This window comes from Vombatus ursinus, unplaced genomic scaffold (assembly GCF_900497805.2).
Source record: "Vombatus ursinus unplaced genomic scaffold, bare-nosed wombat genome assembly UNPS02004691.1, whole genome shotgun sequence".
NCBI classification, from domain to species: Eukaryota; Metazoa; Chordata; class Mammalia; order Diprotodontia; family Vombatidae; genus Vombatus; species Vombatus ursinus.
The window spans coordinates 39,364-58,782 of NW_020944469.1; the positions used below are offsets into that span (position 1 = coordinate 39,364).

The 19,419-nt window shown below is 50.0% G+C and overlaps 1 protein-coding gene and 1 long non-coding RNA gene across 6 annotated transcripts in view; both read right to left on the reverse strand.

Moving 5' to 3' along the window:
• Window positions 1-2,645: 2,645 nt before the first annotated feature.
• LOC114025781 lies at window positions 2,646-8,354 on the reverse strand. Its single transcript, XR_003567071.1, has 2 exons — window positions 5,365-8,354; window positions 2,646-4,564 (listed from the first exon to the last, which is right to left on the reverse strand). It is a non-coding gene; the product is annotated as an uncharacterized LOC114025781 (long non-coding RNA).
• Window positions 8,355-10,756: 2,402 nt separating this feature from the next.
• Window positions 10,757-19,419, reverse strand: part of LOC114026183 (wiskott-Aldrich syndrome protein family member 3-like) — a 73,954-nt gene continuing 65,291 nt past the window's right edge. For all 5 annotated transcript variants that reach the window (XM_027839830.1, XM_027839840.1, XM_027839817.1 and 2 more), the window contains 4 exons: window positions 18,058-18,233; window positions 16,398-16,661; window positions 12,420-12,811; window positions 10,757-10,970 (listed from right to left, as the gene is read on the reverse strand). In XM_027839830.1, the coding sequence (XP_027695631.1) occupies window positions 10,813-10,970; window positions 12,420-12,811; window positions 16,398-16,661; window positions 18,058-18,233 (990 nt within the window). In that variant the 3' untranslated portion in view covers window positions 10,757-10,812. The remainder of the gene's footprint in view (window positions 10,971-12,419; window positions 12,812-16,397; window positions 16,662-18,057; window positions 18,234-19,419) is intronic.

Sequence of the window (19,419 nt, forward strand, 5' to 3'; positions counted from 1 at the left end):
TGAACTCAGGCCCTCCTGACTTCAGGGCCGGTGCTCTATCCACTGTGCCACCTAGCTGCCCCTAGACTGGCTGTTTGGCAGCTCTCCTATCCTTCCTCCCATGTCTGCCAGCATCATTGGACATGGGACCATGATGGGGGTCTCTGATACACTCCTACAAACAGCCTCCTGGAGGAGAGCCTTGGGCAGCAACATCCTTGGCCATTATTATTATTATTGTTGTTCTCTAATTTTGGCTTTTATCTCCAAGTTTCAGATGCTGGCAAGGCAGCCAGGTTAGCTCCCATCCATTTCTTTCTCCAGTGACCTGAGTAGTCAGGCTGCTTAACCCCCAATGCTGTCCCGACTTTGGGTGATGACACTGTGTGTTGGGAAAGGCCTCATGTACTCAGAAGGGTGCCTGTGGCCTAGTTCCCTAAAAGTCTAGACACACACTTTCCGTCACCTTTTTCTAGCCTTCCTAGGCTTCACCATAAGAAGGGATGTGTAAAATTGACCGAATTAGAATTTAGTGAGGAGTCCTAGTCAGATGGAGCAGCTCAGCCTGGACACATGCCCTTATGTATAGCAGGTTATACCATTATAGGGTAACCTGTAAGTGCTAGAGAACATGTCAGGGGTAGCTAGAGAACCAGAGGACACAAAAAATGAGAGGAACCTTAGAGACTATAGTTGAACAAAGAACATAGAATGTCAGAGTTGGAAAGGACCTTCAAATAGTAACAGCTGTTAAGGGATTTTGGAACAGAGGATGTTAGAGCTGGGAAAGACCTTAAAACAAACCAGGTCAGAACTGGGAAGGGACCTTCCATTAGTTTCAAACACAGAATGTTAGAAATGGAAGGAACTCTAGAATGTAGGAAGTTAAAACCGGAATGGATCTCAGAACACAGAATGTCAGATATGGGGAAGACTTTAAAACAAAAAGGGGTTAGAATTATTGGGGGAACTTTAGAACAGAGTATATTAGAACTGGATCTTAGAACACAGAACATTTGAGATCAAGTCCAAGCCTCTCATTTCCCAGCCAAATCAGCTTAATTCCTGACAGATACCAATTCTTTTGATGGTGTTGTCCCGTTTGGGTGGATTGAAGGACACAGCTCTTTGGATCTCTTGTTGCCCATCCTCCCAATTCTGGGTGAGCTAGGGCAGGCCATTTCCCCTTTGCAGGCTGAGATTTCCTTCTCCGTAAGATGAGTGAGTTGGCATAGATTTATGACTCTTTCTAGCTCTAACGTTCTATTTTGATTAAAAGCTAACATTTATATAGCACTTTAAGGTCCACCAAGCACTTTACAAATATCTCATTTTATCCTTACGACATCCCTGGGAGGTAGGTGTTATTACTATCCCCATTTTAAAGCTGAGGAAACTGAGGCAAACAGGGGTTAAATGGCTTGCCCAGGGTCACACAGCTAGTAAGTGGCTGAGGTTAGATTCGAACTCAGGTCTTTCTGACTCCAGACCAAGCACTTGATCCACTTCACCAACTTGCTGCCTCATTCTGATTCTCTTCTAGTTGTAACATTCTATGCTCTATTTTCTTAAAAAAAATTTTTTTCTTGATTTTTTTTGTCACCTTCATTTTCAAATATATCCTTTTTCCCTATTCAGAAAGCCTCCCCCTATTGTAAAGAGTTATCAAAAGAAACTTTTAAAAAGCAAAACTAAGCCATATATAAAATGATTTAGGCAGTACATGCAATGTTCCACACACTCGGCAGTGAAAGAGGTGATTTTCTCATCTCTTTTCTTGCAGCCATGCTTGGCTATTATAAGTACATATGAGTCAGTTTAGATTTTGTTTTGCTTTCCCATGTACATTGTTGTAGTTATTGTGCATGTTGTTTTTCTGGTTCTGCTTACTTCACTTTGCATCAGGTCATGTGTCTTCCCATTCTGCTCAGTAGTGTTTCTTAGGTCACTTCTTGGTTCTTTATCTACAGTCCATTTTTCAAAGTCCCGTTTAGCTCTCACATCCTATATTCTAAATTTCCTCCCATTGGGCAACATCCTATGTACTGTTTTGTAAGGTCCCCCCTCCTTTCAGCATTCTATGTTCTAAGGTTCTTTCTAGTTACAAAAGTCTTATATTTCTAGGGTCCCACTTCTAACTTCAGGTTCACATCCTAGACCTGCCTCTTGCTACCTTGGGCAGGCTATTCCCTGTTTGGGACTCAGTTACCTCCTCTCTAAAATAAGGGGATAGGACTAGGTCTCTAAAGTTATTTCTAGCTCTAATGTTCCATGAATCCCTGAACTATGGGTAGGAATCACAAAAAGGCCGATTTGGGCTTGATAGGAGGAAAACTTTTCTGACAATTGGGGCCATCCAAAAGTGGAACAGGTACTACCTTTAGGAGGGCACTGAGTCTGTTCTTAAGACCAGAGGCCACAGGGCTAGTGAGTTTGTGTAGTGGCAGACTGCGGACTCTGAATCCACTGCAGAGAGATTCCAGGATCCTTTGTCAGGGTCATCCCAGAGGGACTTCCTGATTTGGATAGCACTTGAACTTGACCAGGTCCAAGGGCTGTCAGGCTCTTAGTTACACTGATGCTTTTGTTGTGATCCACCATTAGCATCCCTTCCCCACCCTCTTCCCTCCCTCCAGACACACAAACCAACCACACGTCCCAGAGACTTGGCAGAGGCCCACACAAAGCCAATCTTTATTGGTCTTTTTATTATCACATGCATAAAGTGTCAGCAGTTTGGGAGATTAGGTTGGATATATGTTGCTCACAAATGGAGTTCACACACAGGTCTTGAAAAGCTGCTCTCTTCCCTCTCACTGAGGGGAGCTTGCTTAGCAACCATTCAACTGGTACCTTCTGGGGTCCACATCAAGGCAAGCAGAACCCACAACACTGGGTAAGACACACTTGCTCACACTTAGCAAACCGCGGACAGTGGGTAGATACAGGCAGCAACATCTATTGACTAAATGCAAAAGACTTCGATACCACCTGATGAGGGATGGCTTTTTAAACATTAGCTTGAGAATAATGTGGATCAATCATCAAATCGCTTGAAGCGTGTGCAAATTCACAAGTCTGAAGCCCACAGGGTTCTCTCTGGACAGGCAGCCACCCCGACTGAAACCAAGGCCAGCCTGGACTCACCACTCTCAGAAAGTGGAACCTTCGAGGCAGGAGGCACCCATGTGCCGGTGCCCAGGTCTGGCTGGTAGGGGCGAGAGGTGCGTGTCCTCTCAGTCTCGGTGCATAGAGAGAGCAGGGGGAATTCGGGAGAAGTGAGGGCTTCCATAGAACTGCAGGGGGACAGTACCACCACTCTTTCCTACCTGTAGGCCAAGCCAGCTTGGAAAGTCTCCACGGAAGGAAAGGGCATTTTTTTTTTCAGGAAAGGAAAGACTGGTTTTGATAGGAGGTGGTGGAGGGCCTGGCGGAGTGGAAATGGGGGCGGGGGTTGAAGGATGTCTTCTCACCAACTGCTGCTAAGCTTACTTCCCTCTCCAAAGCTCTGACAGCCTTTGGAGCCACCCTCCCACAGGTCACAAGGGGATCTTTACCACTTGCCAGCTCCAGGCCATGGCCATGGCCCAATTCATCCAGAGATGTGATCGTGTGGGGGGGGGAGGGAAGATCAGATGCATTCAGTGGAGCCCAGAAAGAACCCCTGAACAGGGCGCCGGGACCCTACATTCCTGCCACTGTCTTTGTCGCCAACTTGGGCTACTGTGGCACTTTCCACTCTGGACCCGAGCCCTCCTCTGTAAAAATGGAGCTCAGAGGGCTTCCCAGTGTGCACCTGATAAGGATAAGATTAGCAGGAAGCTGTGAAAGTGCCAGGCAAATGGGAACATAGGTCCCTCACTCCCACAGTGCCCCTGGGCTCTGCTCAGTTTTCTTAACTGTAACATGAAAGGGTGAAAGGACTAGGTGACTTCTAAAGTCCTTTAGACTGCTCTGAGGCCAATGCTCAACTCTACCCTCTCCCTCTTGCCACTCTATACCAAGTTACTGTTCAGAAACGAACCTTGGCTGCTCTCAGCAGAACAACCCTGACCCTTTCATGTTCTCACATTCTCTCACTCCTAGTCAGACTTGTCTCCTTTCTCCCACTCACCTTTATAGCACCTTTTAAGTGAAAACCTTTGTGCTGGGTGCTGTGGGTGCCCTGCCTTCAAGGAGCTCACATTCTAGTTGGAAAGGGTAAGACAAAACACAGATAACTAAGACAAGTTAGAATATGCTGTGTACATAGATGAGAATCAAGTGCTATGAGATCACTTCTAGCTGGTTGGTTGCGAGGGTGAAGGGGACAGTTTCTTGGACAACACGGCTTGAAGGATCGGTAAGATTCTAGGAGATGGAGATGGCCCAGTGAAAAAACAGCTGGATTGGTTGTTTTTTTCTGCCTTTTAGACAGTAGATCCCAAGTAATTTGAATGGATCAGGTGGCTTTGCAAAGGATCATGGGATTTAGAGACATCATCTAGTTCCACACCCTCATTTTATAGATGAAGAAAATGTGCCACAGGGAGGTGAAGGGTCTTGGCCAAAGTCCACAGGCAGGAGATGTGGATGGTTCAATTCCCTGTGCCAGGGAGAGAGACGGAAACCATGAAATCAGGATCCAGCCCAAGGGAGGGGGCCACCTAAGCAGATGCGCAGGCAAATTCACTGGGTGCACAAGGCCCAATCTGACCAGAGATGCTGCACTCATGTCACTGCTTGGGAAATTTGCGGGGCTGGTCCTCAAGGCCCAGCTCTGGGGTCCAGGAATCCTTCTCTGAGCCACTGCTCCAGCCTGAAGCCGGTCATGCCCACCCTCCCTGTACTTTAGACTCCTTTCATGCACACCAGGGATGGGAGAGGGGGAGTGGGGAGAGTGGAACAGTTGCTCATTTATACAGGGGTCCCAGAAGGCTGTTCTTCTTGAATATGGGTAACCTGAATGATACACATGTAGCTGTCTACTTGTCCAAAAACAATTTAGTAGCTGACAAGATGCTGAGTGCCCCTAGAGCCACACCAGTCGGCAGGGAAACGCCACCTCCTTCCTTCCTGGGATGGAGAGGCTGGCTCTAACCTGAACTCCATTTTTTCCACATGCATCAGAGCCAAGAGAGGCCCAACTCACACAACAGGAGGCGTGACAGTGGCCAATAGGAAAGTTTGGATCTTTCGAGGTGCCACTCCTGCTCCCCACCAGCAAGCCTGAGGAGGCCACGTGAAGATAAAGCACAAATATGAGGCCAAGCTCATGCAAAGTAGCAAAAGGGACTGGCGGTAGGAGGAAGAGGCAGACTTTAGAGCTAGAAGGGCCATTAGAGGATAAGCCCCATTCATTCACAGCACAGAAGAGCTGCAGCCCAATGACGGGAAGTGACTCACCCAAGGTCACGGAGCTGCTGACTAGCAGTGCAGGGGACTGGGAAGCCAAGCTTTCCTGTGGTTAACTTTCCATGGTGCTGCCCATATCCACCTATGCCCAAAGCCTTTCTCTGCAGGCCAAGACACTGCCACACTTCCATTTTGCCCTCTCTGTCCTGGCAGCATCAGTCTCCTGGCTTGGACAGTGCAGGTAGGCTCAGCTCCTGGGGGCGTGGGAGGCTGGCCTACAAAGCAGTCATCTGTTAGCATCTGGCCTCAGAGAATGGATGAGCCCTAGCTTCTGCTAGACTGCTAAATGCAGGAGGGAGCCTGGGACTCTGACAAGCTGCTCAGAAGGAAGGCTGGGCCCAAGCCCTGGTACCCGGAGGTCTGGATGATAGCTAGACACTGGGGGAGCAGAGGAAGGGTCCTGACCAAGCAGAGACAGCAGACAGAGACTCTTCATCTTCCTCCTGGTGCTTTAGGCCCAGACCCTCAGTCCCATTTCTGGAGGCCTTGTTCTCACAGTTCTGACTTTCTGGGTTCGAAGGCCCCTCCTGGCTTTGACATTATTTGTTCTAAGGTTCCTTCCCCCTCAGAAATTCTATGTTCTAAAGTCCTTCCCAGCTTTGACACTCCATGTCCTATGGGACCTTTGACATTCTGTGTTCTAAAGTCACTTCCAGTGTTGACATTCTATATCCTAAGCTCCATTACATCCTTTATATTCTACATTCTAAGGTTCCTCCCATCTCTGGCAGTCTTATGTTCTATGCTCTAAGGTCCCTGACAGACAGCTCCATCATTGCCTTTGATTCAGGTACACTCTGGGGTCTGTAGGGTGCCCATTTCAGTCAAACCATCCACGGGGGAGGGAGGAGGAACTGGAAACCTAGCTAATTCTCTCTACCCATTCTCTGTGCAACAAACTTTTCTTGTTTGAACATTCATTTCTAAAAGTGATAAGGAAGTAGCTTACAAAAATAGATTGTTTGGGGGTGTTTGGGAAAAGAAAAACATGGGGACTGTGGTCCCATGGTGGGGCAGGCTGGGATCCTGGCTCTTTTAGCTGCCCATTTCCTCTGGCCATGGTGTTCATTGGAAGTTCCCAATTGATCCTGGGCCGAGGGCCCCCAGGCTGTGAGACAGTCAACTGCAGCTCCTCTACGGCCTTTCTGGGCCATCAGGCATTGGGGGCCTCAGGGGCTGGGCAGCTACCTCTACTGAAGCCCCTTTACTCCCAAAGTGTGGGCTCCCATGTCCTCGGGGGCTGGCCAGGCCACTGTGGTAGCCTGGGCTGGAGGTCTGGGGTCTAAGTCTCTGTTGTCTTTGAGCACCCAGGAGCCCAAACACCCCAGCTTGGGGAATGGCTATGGGCCTGCTTAAGCCCAAGCAGTAGTGGGGACCAGCCAGCAGCCAGACTTGTCTGCACAAAGCAGAGCAGGTTTGGGGGACTCTGGGACATGTTCTGAGAGAACTCTGCAGGCTTAGGAGCCACACAGCACATGCCTGCGGGATGATGGGAGGAGATAAAGATGGGGGCAGGTTTGGGGAGGGCGAGAAGGGCACTTTCTCAGCCTCTCAGAGTTAGCAGGGCCTAGCAGGGATAGCAGTGGCCTAAAGGGTCCTGCCAGTCAAAACATCAAATGATAAATGAGAAAACTGAGGTGTAGAGAGGTTACTCTGCTTGTTAAGGTCCCAAGCTCCAAGCCAGGCTAGGAGACAGTGAGGGGGCATTACAGGAGCAGAGATTTCCAGCTGGAAGGGCCTTTGAGACCATCAAGTCTAACCTCCTCATTTCACAGTGGAGGTGACTGAGGCTCCAGAGGGGGAGTCCTCGGGGTCCCATAGCTAGGAAATGGAATTTGAACTCAGGGCTTCTGGATGCTGCCATTCCCCGCCTACTTACTCCACAGAAGGAAACGTTTCCTAACAATTAGAGTTGTCCCAAAGTGGAACCTGCCTTATGGAGTTCCCTGTCACTGGAGGGCAGACATTGGCATCCCCTGTGGGGATGTTAGCAAGGAGATCATGGCTTCGGGGGTGGGTGGGTCTGGTGCCCCCTTCCATTCTGAAGACTCGACCCCAAACCTAGCCTGGTCTGATTCCGATGATCTTGGCCTCATAGTCCCCAAAAAGCCCAATCCACTAGTCTGACACTCTTGGGGGAACATCTCACACTCACACTTGGGCACATGGCCACTGAGCGGTCATGATACGACGAGGCCCATGTGCTGCCCAAAGGTGGAGACTGTTGGCTGGCTCCCTCTCTCAGGCAGACACGTGCAGCAGACAGAGCACTCAGTTTGGAGCAAGGGGACCTATCTTCATCGTGGTTCTGCTACTTATTACATGTGGTACATTGGTCAAGTTCCCTCCTCTCTCTGAGGCCCTTCCAGCCCCACATTCCACGAGCCTATGCCCACAGGGCCACTGAGAGCGTCCCAGCCCTATCCTAGTCCTGGATGGCCAGAGGCCAGAGGGAGAGGCTGAGAAACTGCTGGGCTCCCCCAAGCTCTTTCCAGGTATCTCTGGGGAAGCCTGAATGTGTGTGGGAGGTGGGGACAACGGACAGCTAGAAAAGCACTCTCCCCACCTTGCTTGGCTCCATCTCCCATCTTGCCCATGTGCCACATTCCCTCCAACCCACACCTAAGCAGAAAGCCTTTCAGTCTCACCTCTAGTAACAAGGAAGGTACGTCTTCCTGAGGCCAGTCCCACCCGTTCTGCCTCCAGGTGGCACAAGCTGCTATCCTCTGTCACTTCCCCTCCCTGCTCCAGGCTCACCAGCCTTGGTTCCTCCGCCCTCCTGGTGCTCCCCTCAGGACAGCTTCAGCTGGCCAATGAATGGCCAACGGCCTTCTTAAAGCGAGGATCCCAGAAGGCAATGTGACGGGCCAGACTGGCCTCCTCGTTCCTCTTTCTGTGCCTTTCTATAGACGGCTCCCTCCATACCTGGAACACCCTCGCTCCTCACCTCCATCTCTTTCAAACCCTTAGCTTCCTTCCAGGCTCAGATCAGGTGCTGCCGCCTACAGGAAGTCTTTCCTGCCCCCCCCCCATTTGCTAGTGCTCTCTCTTTGCTCCCCAATTACTTTGTATTAACTTATCTGTGATTGTTATATCCCTCCCCTAATGGAATTGAAGCTCTTTGTGAGCAAGGACTGTCTCACTTTTCTATCTGTCTCCTTAGGGCTTAGTGCAGCGTGTGGTACATGGCTGGTGCTTAATAGATGCTTGCTGACTGGAACTGAAGTGGCCAGGTCTGAGAAGGGCGGGGTTCTCAGCCACCCTCCTTCCTGGGGCCGCTGTTCCCTGGCTGTACTGGACCACAGAGACTAGACAGCAGCACCCAGAGGGCAGGAGCCAGCCCTAAGGTGTCCATCAAGAGACACTCCCCAGACCCACTGACGGCTGCTATCTTTCCCAAGGTCTCACTTGCCTGAGCACTGGCTGCTTGGCTGGCAAATTAGATGGTGGCACTATTATTAGCATTGTTGGTTATTCTCTGGGTGGGTCTTTAAAAAACATCTTAGTGTTACTACATAGAGGGGGCAAGGATTGTTAAAGCCAGCCTGTAGCCACTCCCACAGCCTGGGATGGCCAGACCATTTCTTGTCTGCCACTCACAACCAAGCTTCGGAAAGATTCAGAGACACCAACTCTCCCTTTGGCTCCCACTGAGGAGAAAGGGTAGAAGGGACTCTAGTAAAGGTCAGTTTGGTTCAGTGGAATCAGGGGGCCCAACTTCATTTCAATTCTGCCACTTAGAAGCTGTGTGAACTCTGGCAAGTCATTTGACTTTCCTGTGCCTCAGTTTCCTCATCTGTAAAAAGGGGCAACTTCTGTTACCCACTTCGCTGGGCTGCTGTGGAGGGCTCAAATGAAGCTATGAACATGTGACCATAATGCCCTAGAGAAATGCGAGCTGCTTTTATCACTAACAATGATCATAATATCCAACAGATTTCTATTTTCTCTCTCATCTGACCCCTACAACAGCCTTACATGGGAAGCAGGCCCCATAGCCACTATTATTCCCCCTTTCTGTTGCGATGCATCAGGAGCCATGATTTATGGTGGGGCTCTTCTGTGCAGATGGCCCTTTTCCAGCCATTTTTGTCTCCCGAGAAGCTGGGCCTCAGAGAGGCCCAGGCAGCAGGCACCCTCCACAGCGACTGTTTTCCCAATTACACTCTGCATTCCTACCTCTGGCCTTTTTTATGGACAAGGCATATCAGGTCCTGTCTCTGCAACATCCAGGCCACTCTCAGTACTTTGGGCAACTCTCTCAAACGGGAAGTTACAGATGAGGTGCTACTCTGCCTCAGGGGACAGAATTTACACACTGGGAGTTCCCTACACAGATGAGATCACAGATCTAATTACTCAGTTCTCCCTTCCCCAGCCACCTCCCCCCTCAAAGGATGACCCACTAAGTAAAGAATCCATCCACAGAAGCCTAGGCTTTGACTTAGAAGTGACCTTATGACCAGGTCATCTGATCCAAACCCCTAATTTTACAGATGATAAAACTGAGGTCCAAAGAAGGGAAGGAATTTTGAGTAGACTGCCCAACTAGGAAGTATCAGAACAGGGATTTGAACATGGGTCCCCGTCACTTTCAAGTCTAGTGCTCTTCCCATTCCAACAGGCTGACTACCTGTGGACATACATAAGCAATAAGAAGAACGCCCACAGCCCAATGTCCTTCCCCCTATGCCACACCTGCCTCCTTGGGCATAATCAAGGTGCATGCTCTCTGATGGCTGCTTGGTGCCTGACTGGGGACATCTCTTCATTCCCAGGGCTGTGCAGAAAGGACCCTGGCAACCTCCGAGGTCTCCCCGTGTGCTCGCCCGGGCTCGGGACACAAGGACCATGTCACACATGCTGCCTCTCTGTATGGCAACTAATCTGGCTACTCTCTGGAGAAGTGCCCTGTGGTCCCAGGCAGAAGCTGTTTCCATAAACAGCTGGGCCCAACAGGCCTCACTGGACAAGAAGTTTTTCTACAGAACTGTGGGGAGAGCTGGAGATGGGGTGCCAGGGTGAGAAAATGCCTTCTCCCATTAGCTCAAACATGCCAAGCTGAGATGCCCCCTTCTTCGAAAAGCCATGAACTGAAGGGAATCTTAAGCAGCCATCTAATTCATTTCCCTGCCTACACATAGAACCATATCTAAAGCAGCCCAAAGAGATGAAAATCTATTTTTCAAAAGCTCTCCTCCCCCCACTCCCCACCCCCACTGCTGCCTACCTCATACTGGAGCAGAAGCCCAGGCAGGGGTAGGGGTAGGGTGAGGGGCGGGGAGGGGGGGCAGGAAGGGAACCTTTGTTGGGAGGGAGCTTAGGGTGGGGGCAGGGCAGGGTAGACGGGGGAGGGGGAGGGAGGGAAGAGGGTAGAGGGAGGGCGCTGCACTAGAACACTCAGTGGCCCGACCCAGCCCGGCGTGGCCCGACGTCCCCTTAGTCTGACCACTCATTCTCATCCAGCTCGGAGTCATCATCTGACTCGCTGTACTCCACTGCAATGCGCCGGGAGAGAATGGTGGCCACATCATTGCCCACAGGCTCCTTCTTGGCCTCCTGTTCCCACTGCTCCTGTACCTTCCGCAGCTGGATGCCTGCAGGGAAACAGCAAAGATGGGCGCTCAGCACCTTCTGTAGGTCACATCGAACCCGTCACCACCTCCCCCGAATCCCATCATTCCCAACAGATGACGACCACTTGATTCTTACAGACTCCAGAAAGGAGTAAAGGACTGCCTGCTAACTCTCAAAGGTGCTGGGGTCACCCACAAGGGAACTTCCAAGCTCGGAAACCGCCGAGTCCAAACCCCTTTATCTGAGGTCACTGGCTCAGTGGCAGATCACTTAGGGCTCAGCACCAACATCTCCCGCCTCAATGACCCAGGCTCTCTTCTGATGCCTCAGCATGGTGTTGAAGGGACCGTGGATTCTTGAAGGCTCTGCCTGGCCACATCCTACAAGCTCCAATCTGGGTTGGAGTACAGCCTTGGCTAGCACTCAGATAGCAAACCCAAAGGCTCCAGGAAATATGGATTGTCATCCGCATCAATGGAAGTGGCTTGCCACACTGATGAGATCACAAGTCTATTAGTATTACTATTAAACAACTTACATTTCCATCACCTTAAGGTTCACAAAGTAGGCGACAACAATAACAATTTGCAGTCATACAGGGTCTTAGGTAAGGTCGGCATATATTACCTAATGTGATCCTCACAACAATCCTGGGAGGTAAGTGCCATGCTGCTCATATCCTCTGTTATCTTCATTTTACAGATGAGGGAACTCAGGCAGACAGAGGTTAAGTGACTAGCCCAGGGTCACAGAGCTAGTGTGCATTCGAGGCCACATTTGAACTCAGGTCTTCCTGACTCCAGGCTCAGCACTCCATCCACTGTGCCACCTAGCTGTCCATAGCTGCATTATCTGTACATGATCTCATTTACTCCTTATAACAAGTTTGTGATGTAGGAACAAAAGGCACGCCCATTTTACAGATGAGGAAACTGAGTCTCAGAGAAGTTAAGTGATCACATAACTAAGAAATATCAGAGACAGGCTTGAACCCAGGTCTCTCGTGACTACTCTTTCCACTGTACCACTGACCTCAGAGTGCTTGTGAGTCAAGGGCTACGTAACCCTTCAAAAGCTATTTTCGCTCCCCATACTCCACTAGAGTCTTCTCATGTCTCCTCCCCATGGGATGGAGGCCACCCCGGGTCCTTGAAAATTGTTTCCAAGTTATAAAGGGTTAGAGTGAGGGCATCATGAGAGCCTGGTAGGGTTAGAGGTGCGTTACCAAGCTGGCCGTAGAGGGATGAATTTTTTGGCCATATCACCTCTTGAAGATCACAGATTAAAGTCTCACATGGATGGAATGGTGGTCAATGGAGACGCCACAAAACGGTCATGTTGGCAAACATCTCATTAGCTGCTAAGGTCCCTAGGAAATCTCCCTTTCCATACTATAGTCAGCTGCCAGAATGGCGGCTGCAGTGTTCCATGGCCGGATTGCCCAGCCTCTTTCTCTCCATCGTACTCACCCCTCCGAATGGCAGCAAGAAGATCACTTCTGGCATCACTCATTGGTATCAACGGGATCTGAGGTTTCCGTGGTTCAGATAGTACAGCACCCGGGGAGGCTGAGTGGGCTGGGGAGGCCGTGGCCATTGGGGGGCCAGGAGGGGGTGGAGGAGGAGCTGCAGGAGGGCCCATGGGTCCAGTCTGCGGGGGAGATACAGAGTATGGGCAGGGTGGGGCTGGGGGTGGGGAGGGTGTATAGGCAGGATGGGCCAGGGTGGCAGTGGCAGCAGGTGCAAGAGTAGGTGGGGCAGAGACGGGGCTGTCGAAAGCCGTCTGGGCCGAGGGGATCACTGGAGGTGGGGGTGGTGGGGCAGGCGGTACAAAGAAATCGGCCATGGGCACTGGCTGGGACCTGGAAGCAGAAGAAGAGAGAGAAGATTAGGAGATCAGAACTGGGTGTGAATCCGAGTACTTGACCACTCGTGTTCACTGAGACAAGTCATGGTTCCTTTCTGATGGTTCAATGAGAAGGTCTCTGAGATGACGTTCAGTCAGCCGTTCTAAGGTTCCTTACCACTGGGAGAGAGAGGGCAGAGTCCCTGACCCTTAAGGAGCACCATAAACCCCAAGGATTCACAGATTCAAACTCTGAAGGCTGGAAGGGACCTTTCAGCTCATCTAATCCAACCTCTTTGACTTAGAGAAGAGGAAAGTGAGGCCCGGAGAGAGGAGGGGTCCCAAACACACTGACTAGGCTCCCTGGAAGAGCCTTTATTCCTGCAAAATTGCCAACTAGGTAATGCTGCTCTTTGGCCTAGTGGCCCCAGCCTGCTCTGTTAGTGGGGGCTCATCCTCCCCTCCAGGAGCCCCTGTGCCCATCCCCCTCCGCACCATCAGAGAATCACTGAATGTCTGAGTTCATCGGACCCTCTCGTTTTACAAAAGAGCAAACTTCTTCCCAGAGAGGTCAGTAGGAGGGAATTTCTGATCCTTTCCCAAGATACAAATGACCCATAGCACCAAATATGGCTCCTCTTAGAGAGACAGACATTTTACTAAGGAATAAAGCTTTGAGCTAGAGAGATGAAGCTTGAATAACTCAATCTCAGATATCTTCCAACAGGCAAGGTAAGATTTACAGGGACACAGGCCCTCCTGGCACCTCTGAGATTGTACCCTGTAGGTGATGGTGGATCGGCTTTAGAGAGGAAGCACAGTAGGGCTACAGCAATGGATTTAGAATCAGAGACAGCTGGGGTTCAATCCCCTGCAAAGCTTACTTAGCGGAGTGCCCTCCAGGGTGTCACTCAAACTCTCGAAACCTTAGTATACCCATCTGTAAAAGGGGAATGATAATAGTTATTGTGAGGAACCAGTGAGGTTCTTTCATGTAGATAAAGAGTTTGGCTCACTTACAGCACTGTTTGATATTACACCTGACCTCTGGAAGGACCACTGAGGATCTGGGAAAGATCCACACCCCTCCAGGGGAGCCTTGAGCAGAATGAGCTGAGCTAGAGGAGGGCGGTACAAGCCAATAGCGAAGATGATGTGACCAAGGAGTGCAGGGATGGAAGAGATGGAAGCCCTCGATCTGCCACTAATAATACTGCTATGTGCCCTTGTAAGGGAGCGAGTGTATTTCTGACCCCATTTTACAGATAAGGAATCTGAGGCTGAGAGGAAGCGAGATCTACCCAAGACCTCACAGTCAGGATTTGAATACAAGCCCCTTGGGGCAGCTAGGTGGTGCAGTGGATAGAGCACCGGCCCTGAAATCAGGAGGACCTGAGTTCAAATCCAGCCTCAGACCAAACACTTGGCACTTACTAGCTGTTTGACCCTGGGCAAGTCACTTAACCCCAATTGCCTAAAAAAAAAATACAGGCCCCTTGATTCTGTACCCAGCACCCAGGAATGTGTTGGGTGTAATCCTAAATTACAACTTTACCCCAAAACATCCTGCTCAGCTGCTCTTTGTGAAGCAGGATGACAAGGTGCTGGAAGGGAATCCAGGTTTCAAAACAGAAACAGCAAAAGAAGTTCCTGGAGTCCTAGGAATTACTCAGTGTGGCGGGGTACGAGGACCCTGGCCTTTGGGTCAGGGGGCCTGGGCTCACGTCCTCTCAGAAGCCATAAGTCACAGACAAGGGGGTGATCTGGGGAGTGGCGCTGTAATGGTGGAGGGAGTTTCCATACTGAAAGTTCCCTACACCAATAACATTGTTGGTCTAGACCCAAAATATGACTATAATTGCCCAAATACAGACCATGCCCTAAAATGAGATTCTTTTGAAAGAGGGGGAAAAAGAGTACGTGTAATATTATAGAAAACATGATATGTACACACATACCTATACATACCCTAAAAACAACAGGTTTTATACAAGCAAACAGGTCTCAAGAGGCCTTAGGCTACACGGGGCCTTCTCCCCAGACCATAAACAGACCTTTCGTAGAGCTGGGGAGTCAGAGGTAGGGCTGCCATTCTCTATTTCTCTTTGAGGTCCACAGTACTGTCTGTATGTAGTTGCTTGGTGAAACTTGGAGGTGAACAAATTCCCTCTGTCACTGGACTCTTGGTGTTACCATGAACCAGACTCTGAGCTGCCGTGGTCCCTCGCTGAGCCAAGCAAGGGCCCCTTCCAGTGGCAGCTCATTTACTATCAATGTGGTGGCCTACCTCTCTCCCTTTGAACTGGGCCTGGAAGACACGGGCCAGTAAGGTTCCCTGAAGCTAGAGACCAGCATGTTGTCCATAGTCCCAAATAACGTGAATATTCTTTGGGCACTGACAAAGGACTGGAGCATTTGATCTTTCTTGGGGATCATGGTAACAAAGGAGGCCCCAGACAAGGTTTTCCAGCTTTCCTCTGCTACATAACTGAGCATTAGCCTTGAAGGCAGGGGGCCCAAGAGGAATGGGGCTGAACTGAAAGGAATTTTGGTTTGAGCAAAATAAACATGGCAACACCTGCCATTTCTATAGTATCTGAAAATTTCCAAAGTTCCCTCCTTATAACAACCCTGTAAGGCAGGCATAGCCTGCAAAGATTGCTAGCACCAATCTACAGGCGAGGAAACTGAGGCTCAGATAGGTTAAATGACTTCTGAGAGTCATACATGAATATCAGAGCAAATATCAAGTGAATATCAGAGCAAAGGTGAAAAGAACCATCATTAGTTTCTAAACAGAAGTGCTGATATGCACAGCAAGGTAGTGACTTGTCCAAGATCTCTCAGGAGTCAGCTGCATATAGTCCAGGCAGAACACAGGGCTGGGAATCAGAACTCTTTTCCATTGCTTGCTCTGATTCTCACTAGCTCTTTGACCTTGGACAAGAACCCTACCTTTCGGGGCCTCACAGGTTTATAGCCTTTAAGTTTGGAGGGACCTTAGAGATCTGTCAGATGGGTATAACAATAATCGACCTGCCTACTTCACAGGCTATCAGGATGGGGCTGGGGTGGAAGAGGGAGAGGGAAACAGGCGCTGCTTGTATGGAAGCTTTTCTTCCCACCTGTTGCTAGTGTGAGGGTGTTGAGCAAGAAAGTGGTTGACTGCAACTCTATTGGGGGTACCAAGGGTACCAGAAGTAGGTAAGGTACCAGTGTGTGTGGCTGGAAGCCAGCTTGGGCCAGAGGAGCAGCAGTAATTCTAGTGAAGAATTCCGTTTCAGCAGCTGGAGGAGGAGGAGACAGTGAGGCACTCCAGACTAGCCCCGGCCACCCTTCCTCTGCGTGCTGCTGGGGCACGTGTGGGTGGATGGCTCAGGTTAGGCCCCAGTGTAGAATGAGCAATGGGGAGAGATGAGATTCTGAATCGCCAAGGAGCCGAGCTCACCTCTAGGTGCTATCTCTTCAGGAATGGGAGCTACCTGGCAACCTGCCATGGGGTTAGTGTGATGAGCCCTTGGGTCACTGACCTCCCTGGTGCCAGGTCCCTGTAGCCAAACCAGAGCAAGGCGGGGTAGGAGGTATAGAGCATGACAGCCTACCCATAGTCCTTGATCAGCTGAGGCCTGGGTCCATTCAGTATTGGGTCTGGAGGCTGCAGCACATGAGGCTGTTGAACTCTGCCAAGGCTGTTCTGCCGACTGCCTGGCGCTGTGGGCCGGTAGGTCAGCTCCGGGAGCTGGCTGGGGGCCAGGATGATTTCCTTGTGTTCCATGGGCAGATGAGGAGTGGGTGCCAACACCTGCTGGGCTGGATGGTTGGGGCTGGCTGGGTAGGAGTGATCACCGATGTCAGATGCGTAAGACCTAGAGCAAACATAGAGAGCAATGGTCACATCCCAGTCTGAAGCATGGGAGCCAGGGGCAGATAGGAAAGAGAGTCAAGGATGGGATGGCTAGCAACAGCATGGGCAAGGGAGGTGCCAAAGAGGGAGCCATGGGACCACATGTCACAGGACTGCCAGCTGAAAGGGACCCTCCAAATCGCCTTTTCCAAAGAAGGAAATGGCCATTAACCACACAGCCTCTCAAGGTATTATTATCATTATTACTGTCATAGTGTCCTTAGAGATCACCTAGGAAGTTCTAATTTGGCTTCACTTGCATTTGGCTTGGCCATAAAAAAGATGGGGCTGGAGAGCATAGGAGTATGCATCAGGAGAGGGGTACAGACAAAACGATGGACAATAACTACCTTCTGCTTTGTCAGCGCCTCCAAAGAGCAAGGGCCCTTCCCTGCCATAAATCCCAACCCCCTCAATAGGGCTGCAGAGATTCCTGGAGACTGAGCCATTTTCAACCCCTGGAAGTTTAAAAAGGCGGCTAATATCCTCACATATTGCTGGTGGAATTAAAATGAGTAGGATTTTATTGGGAGGGCATCTGCTTGTATGCAATGAGAGTCACAAAGATAACCGTACCCTCTAGCCTAATCATCTCGTCACTGGGAATCTGCTTGGAGTGTGATCATTTTTAGAGGGAAGAGAGGCTGCAAGTGGGATTTCATCAGGGTGAGGATGCCATCCCCTGGCACGTCACTTAGAGTCTTAGAGCGTTGGCTTGGGGCGGTAAGAGGTCACGTGACTTTCTCACATCCATCCAGCTTGGGGCTCTGAACCCCAGCTCCTCCTCCTCTAAGGCCAGCTTTCTAGCCACTGTACCAAACTGCCTCTTGGGTGTTATCATAAAGGGGAAAAAAGATGTTAAAATAAACAGCAGCATTTACGCGCAATTCAGAGAACAGGAAATAGCCTGAAAGCCCAAATTTTAGGTGAATGACTGAATGGGATAGCAATGTAATGGAATATTCCAATGCAAATGATATACTGAAATGTGGAAAGAATCTCATGAAGCAACACATTTGGACTTTTACCCAAATGAACAGAGAACAGCAAGGCACATGGGCGCTGATTTGTCCGTAGTGTACCAGAATTTTGGTTTTTCAGCGTAAGGAGTTATATGTTTCATTGGTTTTGAAGTGCGTTATGAATTCTTTTTTTACAACATTTTTTAAAAAGAGGATGAATGCCTTATGCCTGGGGAAAGATAGATGAGATCTTGGGATCTTTTGCTGGCAGGGGGAGAAGGGATTGTTTGAGAAAGGTGTCCACCTTCTGTGCAGTAGCATCACACAGAGTATACTTTTTGCCAATAGAAAAGGAGGAAACCAAGGGCTGAGAAGGTAATAATAGGTAACACCTGCCTATTATCTGGAGAGAGCGAGCCTTCTGAGGAGGCCATGTGATATGGAGATGGCGAGAACCTGTTATCGGGCCGGAACTCTTTGTCATATGCCATCATGCTCCACTCCATCCGCCGATTCCGTGCCTTTCGCACTTTCTTCACCTCCCTGGTGGAGTCCTCCACCAGTCGCTGTTCCTGGGGATCAACACAAACATGCCTCAATCTCCCCACGTTGGTCAGCAAAAACCTAACCCAGTCCTGTTTCTTTACAGTAACCTCTATAGGGAGGTTGAGGCCCTCCAATATATATGAATGACAGTCACCTAGCCACGATACCAAAGCTTTCCTCTCGAAGCCAGCAGGCTGTCAAAGTAAACACTAGGCCAGGAAGGAACCTGAAGGAAGAGTCCACTAGACTATCCCACAGCCCCAGGCAGCACAACAGGAAGAACTGTCCATGTTATAAGAGCCTTCCAATTGGTGTTCTTGCCTCCAGGCTCCTCTCTCCAGTGGATCTGGATAACTATTCCTATGGATCAGATCCTGTAATTCCCAAGCTCAAAGACCTTCAGTGGCTCCCTGTTGCCTACATGATTAAGTACAATCTCCTGATCCTGGTATTCAAGGTCCTTGACAATGAGGCTCCAAACTATTCCCCTTCATGTCCACGATGTTCCAGCCAAACAAGACTGCTGACTCCTGACCTTATTTTGCCCTCTCCCACCTCTGTGCCTTTGCTCATGGCATCCTCCATCTTGGGATAGAGCCCCCCACTGAAGTCTTTCCTTTCTTTTGAGAATTCACTCGGATGCTATCCTCCCTCTACAAGGCCATCTCTGATGGCCTAGGTGAATGCCTTCCTCCTCAGATTTCTTGGAGCACTTTGCCTGACTCTCGTTTGGATCACGGTAACTTCTGTGCTTGGCCGTTCCCCAACGGGCCTAAGTGGTGTCTAGCATTGTGTGCCTGGCACCCAGGGTTTGCTTCATTGAACCCAACCAGATTGATAATTCTATTCCCTATTCCTGTCCACCAGTGGTGCCATCATCTTCCCAGTGACAGGCTCATGGCCCAAGCATCACCCTTGCTGCCTCTCTCTCTCTTTTTTGCTTTTTTTTTTGGTGAGGCAATCAGGGTTAAATGACTTGCCCAGGGTCACACAGCTAGTAAGTGCCAAGTGTCTGAGGCCGGATTTGAACTCAGGTCCTCCTGACTCCAAGGCTGTGCCTCCCTCTCCCTTGTCACCCCCATATCCCTAGAGCCAAGCTGTTGCCAAGGTCTGTTGAGTCTATCCTCTCACCATCTCTCCTATCCACTCCCCTTCTCTTCTATGACACTGCTTCCACCCTAGCTCCCGCCCTCCTCACCTGGACTATCAAAA